This window comes from Nesoenas mayeri, assembly GCF_963082525.1.
Source record: "Nesoenas mayeri genome assembly, chromosome: 5".
Lineage (NCBI taxonomy): Eukaryota > Metazoa > Chordata > Aves > Columbiformes > Columbidae > Nesoenas > Nesoenas mayeri.
The window spans coordinates 43,132,746-43,145,611 of record NC_137548.1 but is presented as its reverse complement, the minus strand read 5'-3'; the positions used below and the strand labels follow the sequence as shown (position 1 = coordinate 43,145,611).

The 12,866-nt window shown below is 41.7% G+C and overlaps 1 protein-coding gene across 1 annotated transcript in view; it reads right to left on the bottom strand.

The window, feature by feature from the left end:
* Positions 1 to 12,866, bottom strand: part of MADD (MAP kinase activating death domain) — a gene marked incomplete at both ends in the record, with an annotated part of 59,273 nt that overhangs the window by 37,228 nt on the left and 9,179 nt on the right. The window contains 12 exon segments of the mRNA XM_080345268.1: positions 693 to 795; positions 1,255 to 1,314; positions 3,214 to 3,315; positions 4,574 to 4,713; positions 5,414 to 5,691; positions 6,349 to 6,542; positions 7,423 to 7,520; positions 8,497 to 8,502; positions 8,504 to 8,657; positions 9,035 to 9,270; positions 9,863 to 10,041; positions 12,614 to 12,694. Coding sequence (XP_080201394.1) covers positions 693 to 795; positions 1,255 to 1,314; positions 3,214 to 3,315; positions 4,574 to 4,713; positions 5,414 to 5,691; positions 6,349 to 6,542; positions 7,423 to 7,520; positions 8,497 to 8,502; positions 8,504 to 8,657; positions 9,035 to 9,270; positions 9,863 to 10,041; positions 12,614 to 12,694 — 1,631 coding nt within the window.

Below are 12,866 nucleotides of genomic sequence, written 5' to 3'. Positions count from 1 at the left end.
CTTTCCTCAAAAGAGGAAGCACAGCACTACTAACAGCACTACTGCAGCAGCCTTGCCCTGTGCACTGCTTCAGTTTGTTTTGCCGCAGGGGAGGGAATGGTAAGAAGAAGGGAAATCCTGCACAACATGCTGCATTTCCCCAGTCTGAACTGCAGTTATCGTTCTTGCTTGTCTCTCAGCTACAGCAGCTCAAAGGAAGTTTCACACTACCCATGACTGCTCCATAGGAAAGGGAGGAGAAAGCACAGGCATAGGTCAGGTAATGTTTACTTGCACCACCCTGAGTCCCTTCCCAAGGCTGACAAAAGCATTCCACACGAATTCATGAAATCAAACTGCTTCATGTGACTGAGCTGATTCTCTGCATGCTGCATTAAAACTTGACTGGCTAGACTACCTTGTTCAGAACACACTCAATTACAAAGAATAAATATCGAGTAAAAGTAAGGACCTAGAATTTTTTTGGATCTCAGACGAAAGAGGACACATTTTGGAGCACAGGAAAATATTTATCTGTGCTATTAACAGTAAGACCATCCATACTGAATCTTCTTGGACAATAATATGTGCAAGCTTAAGGCCACAGAGAAGTACTATTTAGTCTTCAACAGCTAGACTTTCGATGAAACATCGGCCAAGTATGAGGCCACTCTAACAACACTTTATACTCAAAAAGTAATGAAAAATATTACCTGGAATTGCTAGTTCGTCCCTGAGGCGATGGAGACTCTCTCTTCACTGTTGGGCTGTGCTTAATGACTGATGACTTTTGATCCACAAGGGCTCGTCTGTTTCCTAAAGAGGAGAGGAAGCAGGATGAGAGGAAGGGGTGGAAGGAAAACAGTCCAATCCCAGGACACTAACAAGCAATGCTAAGGTTGGCTAACACACCTACTCGGATTACAGGTAACAGACTTCAAACAAAATGGAAACTCCAAAAAAGCAGCAGCGTATATCATATTCTAGCATCACACATCGGCAGAAAACAGTAATGGGAGTAATGCAGAGAGAAAAAGAGAAGATGGTAATGGGAGCAGTAGGTGAAAGGCAGGAAAATTTTGGCTGCTCTGCATGCAGTTCCACAGCAAGAACCATCTTCAAATTAGTCACTATATGTAAAAGCATAATGCATTGGGGGTGACTAGTATAGATCATGTGGTACTGGTTACCCAGTGAGAAAGGTAGCCCAAAGGCAGGCACAGGGAATGCTGGAAATTGTTATATCATGCACAGCTCATGCTGTAGGGAACCCACCTTCATTGCTTACTGGGCCAGCTTCAGTAATAATCTCCATTATAGTATTAAACCCAAATACTGGGACACAAAATATACAATTAGTAGTATACTACAATATCTACACTCCCCACCATCAGCATCAAAAGAATCCAACTACCAGCTTCTTCCCAGCCCTCCCTCAAAACAAAACCCAAATGACGCTTAGAGCAGGAAGGATGCTTGAAAGCCCAAGACATCAAGGGCCAGGGTAATTAATCTCAGAGATAGTGCTTGACTTGAAATTTGGCATCGTGGAACTAATCAATGTATTGCATCTTCAAGGACATTACTGTACATATCATATTTCAAGGGCACTATCAAAAATATCTGCATCACTGAGGAAAAAATATCAATGGATGTGCATGAAGTAAAAATTAAAAAGGTAGATGGAAAGTGGTCGAACAGCAGCAATGAGATGGAGTCCCAGCATCATTTCCCATTACAGTTGGAAATACAGGGTACCACACACACTTGGTAAGAACAAGTTAATGCAGCAATTTTATACCTCTACAACGGAGACAAAAACATTTAAAAAACAGTGAAGTGCCCAGTGGGAATCCCAGTGAGCCAGCATGCACACACAAGTGAACACATACACACACACACACTTGCACATGCATAAAACAGACTGAGCTACTCCACAGAAATCCCATCCTCATATCAGCATAGAAACATTAAAGACCCTACAACAGTTAAGAAAAGAACACCAAAGTGCAGAAGATGAGGCGCAAAGCATGAACGTGGAATGGCAAACCCCATCACTGTTTTCTTCCAATGCATGTAATCAGTCATTAAGTTTATTCATGGAAATAACCCTGACATGAAGCATGTTTCTTATCCAGTGAACTGGACACGAAAATGTAACCAACTGGTAAAAGGTTGTCAAAAACAGCTGTGCAGAATCTCTGCTAGTGTTTTCACCATACCAGTCCTGTTCCTCCTCATTTTACACACAGGGAATGATTACTTGTCTCAAAAACAAAGTCCAAAGCAGAAACACAAAAACCAGCTTTTGGCCTTTGTTTCTACAAGGTCAAAGGTCAGCAAAACATCATACCAACCTTCATCCACATCCCTTCCCACTTCCAGATTAAAGTAATCTTTACCGATGAAAATGATGAGGAGGAAAAAATAAATGAAAAAAAATCAACATATTAAAAGCAGTAAGTTCTGATCAGCTAGAATAACTCCAAAGGTAAAATAAAACCTTTCCCCAGTTTAGCAACTGAAAAGGTCTCAGCACGTGCTCACTCCTCTGTTATTACATCTGGTACAAGGACGACCAGGCTGTCTAACTCCTCACAGTAACAGGGTCATTTCTCTAGTGCCCATTCAGACATGTTACTTAATGATACTGCGGACAAACAGGAGATGTTCCAATGGAAAGATTGTGCACAGAAGTTAGGGATCAATCCTCACTCCGACTGAGCTGAAGCACAGTTATAATTTGATTTTGATCAGAAATTTTCTATTGAGTGAACTCAGAAGACTATAAGCACTTTTGAAACCCACGTACACTGCACTCTCCATGGGAGGCCGGTATTACCCCCACTTACAAATGCAGCATCACTGCTCTAACAAGTTACCAAAGGCTAATCAGGAAGACAGTGGCAGTACAAAAGTAGGACCTACCTCTTGGTTCCCATTCTTTACTCTATGTACTCAAAAATAAAACAAAGTACAAAACAAAACGAACATTCATAGTGTATCCATTAACACAGGCTAGACTCACCAGTCTCCCACCCCAACACAGCCCAGTTGTTGGGACGAAGTCTGACCAAGAAATATCAAAAGAATTTACTGTCTTGATACTTAAGAAAGGTACTACCCAAACTACCAAACTGTGTCAATCTCAGGACTCCTGTTAGGGGTAAGACTTCAGACTCTCAAGTCAGAAGAATTGTAAAGGCTGTAGAATACAAAAGGAAAAACAGTTACCTTTCAGGCTGGGAAACGGAGTGTTCTTGTCTCTCCCAACTTTGGTTGGCAGGGCTAAGTTGGACAGACTGAAGCTTGTGCTGTGGTTTCTGTACAAACTGCCTATGACAGAAGAAGAAAACAAATGCCTAATGTTCACTGCACACACTTCCTAAACTTCCAGTAATTCACCTTCTTATTCAAGATGCTTAATGATGAAGCTCTTCTTTATTACCCAAAAGTCTCAAAAGCATAACATCATCCCATTTATATTGCAACCATATGTCTAATCAGATTATTTTAAATTGTACAGAATCATATTTTTTAGCTTTCATGTTACAATCATTGCTGTTGTATCTTTGAGTCTTAAATGTAACAGCAATATCCACCTGTCCTCCTTCACTTAAACAGGTAACCTCACATCAGCTGTGTCTTCTAGTTTGATCCTCTTTTTAGGAGCAAATGAATGGTAGGGGCCACAAAACAGAACAGGATGATGGAAGATCTCTACAAAATTTAATTCTGAAGTGAGGATTGTGCAGTGGGCCTGTAAAACACTGTAAATCTGTCACAGAAGTATGGTCTTGAAAGAGAAGCTTTCCCTTCATTAGGAGAAAACAAAAGTTCTTCCTAGTATAGACAGATCTTAAGAACACAAGAACACATTGTCATCTGGTTAAGCTTGTAGAAAGCCTGAAAGCATCTCATGTAAATCAATGAGCTGATTAACACTTGAAGATGTCAATATAAAATGTCAGTGTACTATTTAAATTTGCTTTGGTTCTCTCTTTTGAAGCCTTATTTCAGTAAAAATCACTTTACCAGAAACATCCAATATGCTTTCCCTACTGTTGCAAACTTCATGCACTGCTTACCAGTGTAGTGCAAGACTCAACTGGCTGTATCTTCTCCCTCTCATTAAAAAACTCGAGATTACTTTCCCATGTCTATAGATTTTATTGTTAAAATATAACCGAAAGTAAGTGAGCACAGTCAAGAAATTGAAGTTAGCACCTCAACACACAACATGGTAGCAGGGAAGGCATACCACCGGTGAGATTTTTTTTTGTATCAACCTCGTGAAATTGCACATTTTTTTTGTTTAAATGAAACAGAAGAATTTCTGATCTGTGCCCTAAAGTGCCTTATAGCTCAAAGGCTTAGCCACGTAACTTTAGTCCTTCTTACTGAAAAACACACAAAGCAGTAGTTATCAGCACTGAAAGTTAAATAGGTCCTGTGGCTCCCAACATGACTTCTGGACAGCTGGTAACTATTTGCCAACCAAGCCATTCTCTTCACTAGCCATCCCTCTACTCCATCGCTCTGAAAACTCTAACATAGTAAGTAAAACCAGTTTAATGAATTCATTAGTACATACTTGCAAAAGACATGATGCCCCCAAAACCTTCACTGCTGTTGTTGGACACAGTAGAGTTCGGGGAGCTGGCCCTGGAATCTGAATCTGCATCAGAATCATTGGCCAGTTTTAAACTGTTTGGACGGAGTAACTTCTGAGACCTTTAAAGAAATTAATTACAACTGTTATTACCTTTCCCCCTTCCCGCCCCAAATCGACACGTTATATGACTGTGGAAGATCGATGCTGGTCTCATTCCTCATCAGTTTTCATCATGCTACCCCTACCCTTGTGGAAAAGTTGAAAAAGAAGAAAAGAAGAAAAAGAAAAGGAAGAGGAAAAAAGACAAACAAAAAAACCAAAGAAACAAAAACCAAAAAACCAGATAATAGAACTATCTTTGCATCCAGGCTTTTACTACCTTTCAGGGCATGTTAAAAACTTGTCTGCAAAAGGGCATTGGTGGATTTGGGGGGGAATGGGTTCTGCTTTGACAGCAATAACAAGAAAACCCAATGCCATCAATCACTGTATTATCTTTCCCCCAAAACAGAAAGCTTTGTAAAAACAAACAAACCAAACAAAAAAACCCAGCCAACCAACACCCCACCAGTACGTTTCAAGGAAGAACTGATAATTCTGTTAGCTCCTACTGCTTAAATAAAAGCAAGGAACTGAGGGCGCTGAGCAAATGCTTTTACTCAAACCAGAAGGCTTTACAGAATTGCAATATTAAATGAAAGTGATCGACAATGCATTTCAGGTGCAAAAGACATTTGAATGAAGGAACATTAAAGTACAGGAGGCAGCTGGAAACCCCAACAGTGCTGTTCAGAAGGGCAGGAGACAAGGAGGACTTGCCTGCTTCCGTTGAGATTCTGGTTAAACCTTGGGGTGTAGCTCTCTTCCTGCTCATCATCTTCATCCTCCGTAGGAAAGCCATACTGCGGCTCGAAGTACGGGTTGTCATACTCTCGCTTCCTCACCACCCCTTCTGAGGAGCTCATGCTGCCAGCTGCGCTGTCACTCTCACGACGATCCAAGCTCATCTTGGGAAAGCTTGGTTGCAGTGACAAGGAAGGGAGATTTGAAAATCCAGCAACCAACTTCTCTTCCATTTCTGTTGAATCTGCTGACTCCTGTGGACCAGTCAAATCATTGATCTGTTCGCTAACTTGCGTTACATACAACTGAAGGGCAGGACAAGAACAATTATTTCAAACTGAGAAGTCTGCAGGGTCCTTGCTGTTTGTTACTGGGTCCCAACCCCATCCCCACTATCTGTGGCTCTAATCTAGGATTTTATATATGCTACAGGATTTGTGCACTGTTCTAGGGACTCACCCCTGTAAAACAGATCTTACTGGAAAGTGTTAGCTCAGAAGAATGGCTCTCCATTACCCTGTTTGGTGGTTATGCAAGCAACTACCATTCTTCCTAAACGACCACAGATTCATGAGTTTCCCCACCCCACTGCCTGTTCCTCTAAGACATCGAGTTTTTCCTGACTCTGTAAAAGGAATTCCTGCAGTCACAACCTGGACCACTGGTCTCTGTTAATGCTGCATTTTTCAATGCATGGCAGATTTTATGTACAAGAATGCTCTATCCCAGCATAAGAGGGTACCAGTAATCTCCATCTTGCTCAGAAAGTCCAGAAAGAACATACAATTTAATCTGCGCATGGTTTCACAGTCCTATTAGCTTTCGCCCTTCTCAGAAAGAACTATGTGCATTCTCCCCTTCTTTATATCCTAACACGCTGATCTTAGGGCTGAACTCATCTCAGTACACACATGATTCACTCCATGGATGACAGTGCTGGGGCTGCTACTGGCTGTAGTACTGGAACTTGAACGAGGCTGGTTGTTCTCTTGGGAGTTTTCACTGTCCATGGCCTGTTCATCCAGATCCCCTGAATATTCTTGAAAATCATCAAATTCCACTTCACTAGCATCACCAAGGGCTGCGTGAGTCAGGGGGTCAACATCTGCAAACACATCATTTTGCATTAAAGAACACTGCCTTCCTCAGTCTTTTGCCCATCTAACTAAAGACCCCCAGCAGACGAGGACAACTCATTAGCACAAACTTGCATAAAAATTTAGGTTGTAAAGGGCTTTTGAAGGCCATTTATTCCAACTCTCTGCTCCAAGTAGGATAATTTCAAAGCTAAAGCAGTTTGCCCAGGGCCTTGTCCCATTGAGTTTGGAAGTCTCCAAGGCTTGACATTCTACTGTGATCCTGGGAACCTGTTTAACTAAACTAACCATGAAGATCTTTTCCTTATGTCCAAACAGAATTTTTTTTGTTGAAACTTATGATTATGACCTCTTGTCCTTGGGACATAGGACATGTGTTGGCATTCCTACATTTAGTTTGCTGAAGAAAGTGAGAGTTTCCCACTCTCACAAGAGATGTTATTGCTGCAGCCTCCACATAAGCTACAGAGATAGCATTTTCCTGTCCCCACAGGGCAGGGCGACTCACTAAAGCCAGCACTGAGAACAAATCTGCGGAGGCAGGAGAAAGCTTGTGCTCTGCTGCCCATATTGTATAGTATTTACTGGGAGCAGCAGGTTGTTTCCAACTCTAGTGAGCCAGTTTTGTTCAGCAGCACCTATTTCTGGTCTTCCTCATCGCAGTGTCCTTTGGAGGGCATTGTTTACAAGCAGAAGAAAAGTCTTTTTTCAGCCTACCCCTGGATATTGAAGAAGGACATGGGGTACACTTTTACCTCAAAGCAAAAGTGCGATAGAACAATACTCTCATCCAGAGACTTAGAGGAGACATTTTTTTTCCACAGTGCAGATGAGTAGGGAAGAGGAACCTATGTGGACCTTGTGAAAGTACAGCTCAGAGTTACTTACTTGGGGTATCGCCATTAATGTCACATTTCATCATCTCACTGACAAAGTCACCAAGGGAGGAGTATGAGGAACTTGAGTCATCATAGTCGACACTGTCACTGCCACAACAGGTGAGAGAGAGAGATGAGTGGCAGCATATGAGCAACAGCACGGCTTGATGTTTGAGTGTTGCGAATCAGCACTGTTTTTATGGGCCTCTTAAAAATCTCATAATACTACAGACTCTACAAACGAATTTCTGGCAAAAGTCAGAAGTCAGCTTCATGAAAGGTCAGAGCAAATTAAATAACTTTGAGGTACGTCAAGAGACATACGGGAAGACATTTAAAGGCTCTCAGCAAAGTTCATAAGGTCAAGCGTAAGTGAGCAGGGAGTAGTGTATCAACTCTCAGCGTGAGTGGGAATGTGCAGGACAACTTCAAGGGAACGGAAACCACAAGTGAAAGCATTCCCACTAATGATAAGTCCCACTCTGTCAGGACTACTGGTGCTGCGTAGAATGTAAAAAAGTCTAAGCCTGAAAGATCTCACAGGCTAGCAGAGAATGAAGGATAATAAAACTAGATCCAAAACTCTGGGAAATACAGCCAAAACTACTATAACAAAAAGAGTTTACTGCCATTTTACTGAATACACAAGGAGGTCTCAGGCAGTGGATAGTACCAACAAGCTTAGCATAGCTATGTGCACTGAGTAGAGATTTGAAAGAGTGGTAGGATGGGTGGGAGTACTTGTAGTACTGCAACAGAAATAACCAGAGAAAGAACAGTATGGAATAAAAAAGCATTAGGGTGGGAAGAAATAGCAAATATCAAGTGCCATATAGGTAGCAAAAGAAAACAGGAAAATTAAAATGGAGAATCACATTAAATGAAGGCTTAAGAAGACATTAGCAAAGCGTTAAGAGGTTGCTGTGATGAGCAATGAGACAGTTTACTTCAGTGCCAGTATTCTGCCCAGACAGAAGAAATGAAACAGCAGCCTGGCAAGCTAGAGGAAAAGGCTGCAAATGAGAAGTAGGAAAAGCCCAGCAATCTGCAGTAACTATCATGTGCCTGGGGTTATGCTCCCCACTAACCTGTCATCAGTGGGATCAGAGTCTGTTTCTTTCTCTACTGGGACATTCAGCGCTTCAGCCAGCTGAGAATTGCTATCATAAACACGATAGTGGATGGGCTGCAGCTGGTGAGCATACCACTTCGGCTTGTCACCAATCAGGGCTGGGTCAAACATGTCTGCACAACAAAACAAGGACACAGTTAACTGAACTCACTTATTGGTGTAAAAAGCTTTGTTCAGAGTCAGCCTACCCCCTACTAAGTCTGGCACAAGGGAAGGGACAGTCTCAACTCCACGAAGCCTACAAGACTTCTTCTCCATAAGCAAACAAGACAGGAGTTGAAATTAATTGGAGGAGCTAGTGGCTAACAGCAGGGTTGGCTTGATAGAGAGACATAAGGACATACATAAAAATAGAAAAATGTTCCTTGAACTGGATTTCCATCCCCAGCAGGAATAACATGGTATAAAACTAAGTCCTTCCCTAGAATCCCTCTGCTTTTTAAGATCCTACATTACACTCAACTGCAGGAAAGGCAAGGCCAAAACTTACTGTTATGAATTCTTTGGAAAGCATAGTTAGTAGGGTTGAGTGACCATTCTCCAAAGTATTCTACTGCCTGTGTCCTGGAAAGCTTATCTGCAAAAGGTGTTTGCTTCGGTCTAGAGGCAAGAAAAGAATTTGCCTGGAAGGCCACCACTGGTCGTGGGAAGAGACGAAGAGTGCGAGTATGCATCTGGAAACCTTGCAAAACATTTGGTGAGTTGAAGAATCTCACCATAGCAACCCTAAAAAGAAACAGAGGACAATATATCAGATAAAAACACAGAACACAACAGAATAGAAAACAGTCTTTAAAAGGTATGCCATATGCAATGTTTCAAACCTTTGAAGAATGGTAACCCAGTACAAAAACCTAACTCTTCTTAGAAAACAGTTGTCTTTAAAAAAAATAAAATCAAAACTCAAGAAATCACTTTGTTTTAATTTACAATGTCAACACCAGGACCAACCCAATAAGAGACATCATTCTCATCTCTGCTAGTTGAGATGACAACCAAGTCTCCAGCCTATTTTGTAGTTCAAGGCTTGTGATTTAAGCTGAGGTTACAATAGCAGACTGACAAGTCCAGGTAAAGCAGATGACCTACAGGAAAATGCAAGCAAGAAAATACTCCCTCAAGATGCATACATGTTCATGTAGTTAATACATCTCAAATAAACACTGTCATCTCTGCTCTTTTTTCCCATGATGTAAAGTGGAATCTGCAGTAGAACCTGGAAGATGCTGTTTCCAACACAGGACACACAGAAGCACCTGTGCTGCCTTCAAGCACAAACTTTATGAAGACTCAACACTACCTTCCAGTTCAGCCTCACCTTGTAGCCACATCCACAGAGTCCACATCATTTCCATAGATCAGAGGGTTGAATTCTGTGGAGGGAGTAGACTGCAAATCATTCTGTGGTCTTCCCAGCAGCAGTGGCACCTCCTGCCCCTCCTGGAACTTCTCTAGATTAAGAATGGGCTGAGTATTCAGACTCATGCTGGCCAGTGCCTAACAAAGGACAACATGATGCACACATTCAGCAAGACAAGTTATTCAAGGAACAAGAGAGATCAGAGCTACCCTGCCCTCTAGGCAATCGCAACAACTATGCATGCTCCATTAGTTTGTCTTAAACCATCTCCTATGCTGAATAAACAAATACCTTCAGGCCCTCCTTTACGTGGGTTGTCAAAATGATCTCCTCAATGCTGAAACAGTCCTGGAGCCAGCCAAGGAGCAGCACAAAAATCCACTTCGCTAGATCATTCATGACATGAAAACAGACAGTCCAAACTGGACCACAAGTAGTATGGAATTGTGTACAACTTATTGTAGAGTTATTCCCATATGCAATTTGGACACATCTTGGGATCTAGAGGCCTTGAAACTTTGCTGTTCAACCACTGAGTTTGATATCCCAGGACAATGTGGAGACACCTTTACTCAGGCATCTGCCTGTAACCCTGCAAAGCTCCACTTCCAATCCGAATGGGGTCTTCACCTCTCCATAAAGCAAAAATCCCCTTCAACCCTCATAACATTTTCCAGGCTACGCACTGGAGCAGCACAAGTGGTAGATCAGTCCTGGACACCCTAACCTAAATCTTCCTCATTTCTCCCATTTGCCCACTGCATATTCATCTTTTTATTTTAAAAATAAATAAATAAACACACAAAACAAAACAAAAACCAAAATTCCAAAGGAAAAGGGTAAAATGGAAAATTGAAGGGAAAACAATAAAATAAAGAACCTTGTTGTCAGGAGTGAGCAGCTGTTTCTGAGTGATTGCAGTCATGCTAACCAGACACTGGAGGCAAGATGGAAGATCATATGATAACATCAGCAGCCCATCAGAGCCAAGACGAACACATGACCACAGAGAAACAGATGGAAGGAAAAAAAATATCTATTACTACCAAATATCACAAATGAGAGGAAATAAAAGGGACCAGAAAATAGGCACATCTTGGGAAAGAGGTGTAACTGCCCCACCCCCAAACACTCACATATGGCCACTTTGGAAAGTGGAAAGGCTGCTGTCCTTATTGATGCAGCTAAGAACTTTTTACTGCAGCTTAAAAGCAGACATATTGAATTTTATTCATTGACATTAAGACCCAAAGGCACACAAAAGTGACAGTCTTAGTGATGTGAGTCACAATTTAGTCTTCTCTACTTTGTACAGCAACCAATAGTGCTCCTTCTCCTTTGCCAACGGTCAGTTCTTAATGCCTACAGGAATACATAGGGCCATAACCTGAATTTGGGTGAAGGCTCTGAGAATTTTAAATACATCTTCAAGAAAACTCCAGTTTGTTCTTCTGATATCCAATTTTGCCCTAGTGAGAGAGATTTGCTGAATGGTGCCTGAAATTGCAAGGGGGTGAGGCAGAAGTGGGGGGAAGGTGGATCTAACAGAACTCCAAGCAACACATTGCTTCCATCTGTGCTGGCAGCAGGTACCGGGGGTACCATAGAGGTTACACACTTTGCTCTCCTGGTCTACAAGGAGAGAGAAAGAGCAGAACTCATCACATTAGTAACACACTTTACCTTTAGATACTGCATGCAGCATGCATAAGGAAAACAGAAATAAAGAGATAAAACCTGCTTGACACGATCAGCCAGGATGACCCAAGCTGATTAATGGCTTAGCAGGACCTGAGAGGAGAGACTGAGACCTCACACACAGATCTCTGAATGGAGGGGGAACAAAGATGATCATAGCTTGATGGATCAAGTCAGAGTTTAAAGCCCACATGGCAAATGTAAAGGAGGAATCTGGAACTTTCTGCACCAACTGGAAACAAGTTTAGCCCCAAAAAACAGTAAAAACCAAACCATCTGTTGTGTCCAAATGCATTTCAACTTATCCCTCACCTGGCTAAGAAATTAACTGCAGTTATAACCTCAGTGCCCACTCACTTTTCCAAATTAACTCTCTCCATTAAGACAGAAAAGCAGCAACTGGATACCTACCACTTAACATCTGTATCAACTGACACTGCTTTTCAAGCTCAATATGCTGTTACATTACAACATGGGGGATGTTCTAACTGGCCAGCTATATGAAAGAGGAATCTTAAACAGGCTGACAGAAAATTCCTAGTCCTGTGCTTCCCCTACAAATTACAAAGGTGGAAGCAGCAGAGACAGAAAAAGATTAAACAGGTAACAAAAATTACAGTGAAGTCCTCTGGAGAAAACTACGGAGAGATGTGAAACAGAATTTAGCTTAGTCAGGAGAAAATAATGTTAGAAAGTAATACAGCTCAGGGAGCTCAAAAGAAGACACCCCTATAATGTTGCTTAATCAGCCATCCTATTGATTAGCCCACCTACACATGCAGAGTAGACCTCTCCATGACTGACCAAGGGGCACTTTCTTGCACAGGAGTATTCTAGTACTCTGATATGTTTTCACATCCATCTGATGTGTCAGGATACACACCTGCTTACAACACATTTTGCTTTACATTTGCTGACTTGCATTCTTGTCCAGTACAGCAGAAGAGCTGTGCAAGATGGCATCTGCTAAGTTCTACTGAATCCAAGTCCTTTCCCCAAAGTGCTTCTTACCTGTTTCAGATGCTTTTTCAGCTCTGAAGCTTCTGGTTCTGGCAGTGCTGGCAAAGATTCTGCATTTGTGGGAACAATCACCTGGAATTAAAGCACAGCAACAGACTAAAAAATCCCCAGCTGTAATCATTTCTAAAACAAAAACTCCTGAATCTCCACAACTGCAGAGACCAAAGCATAAAAGCCATAAAGTAAAATAATTAATTAAAAACAAACAAAAAATCGACCACAACAAAAACCACAACTCCCAGGC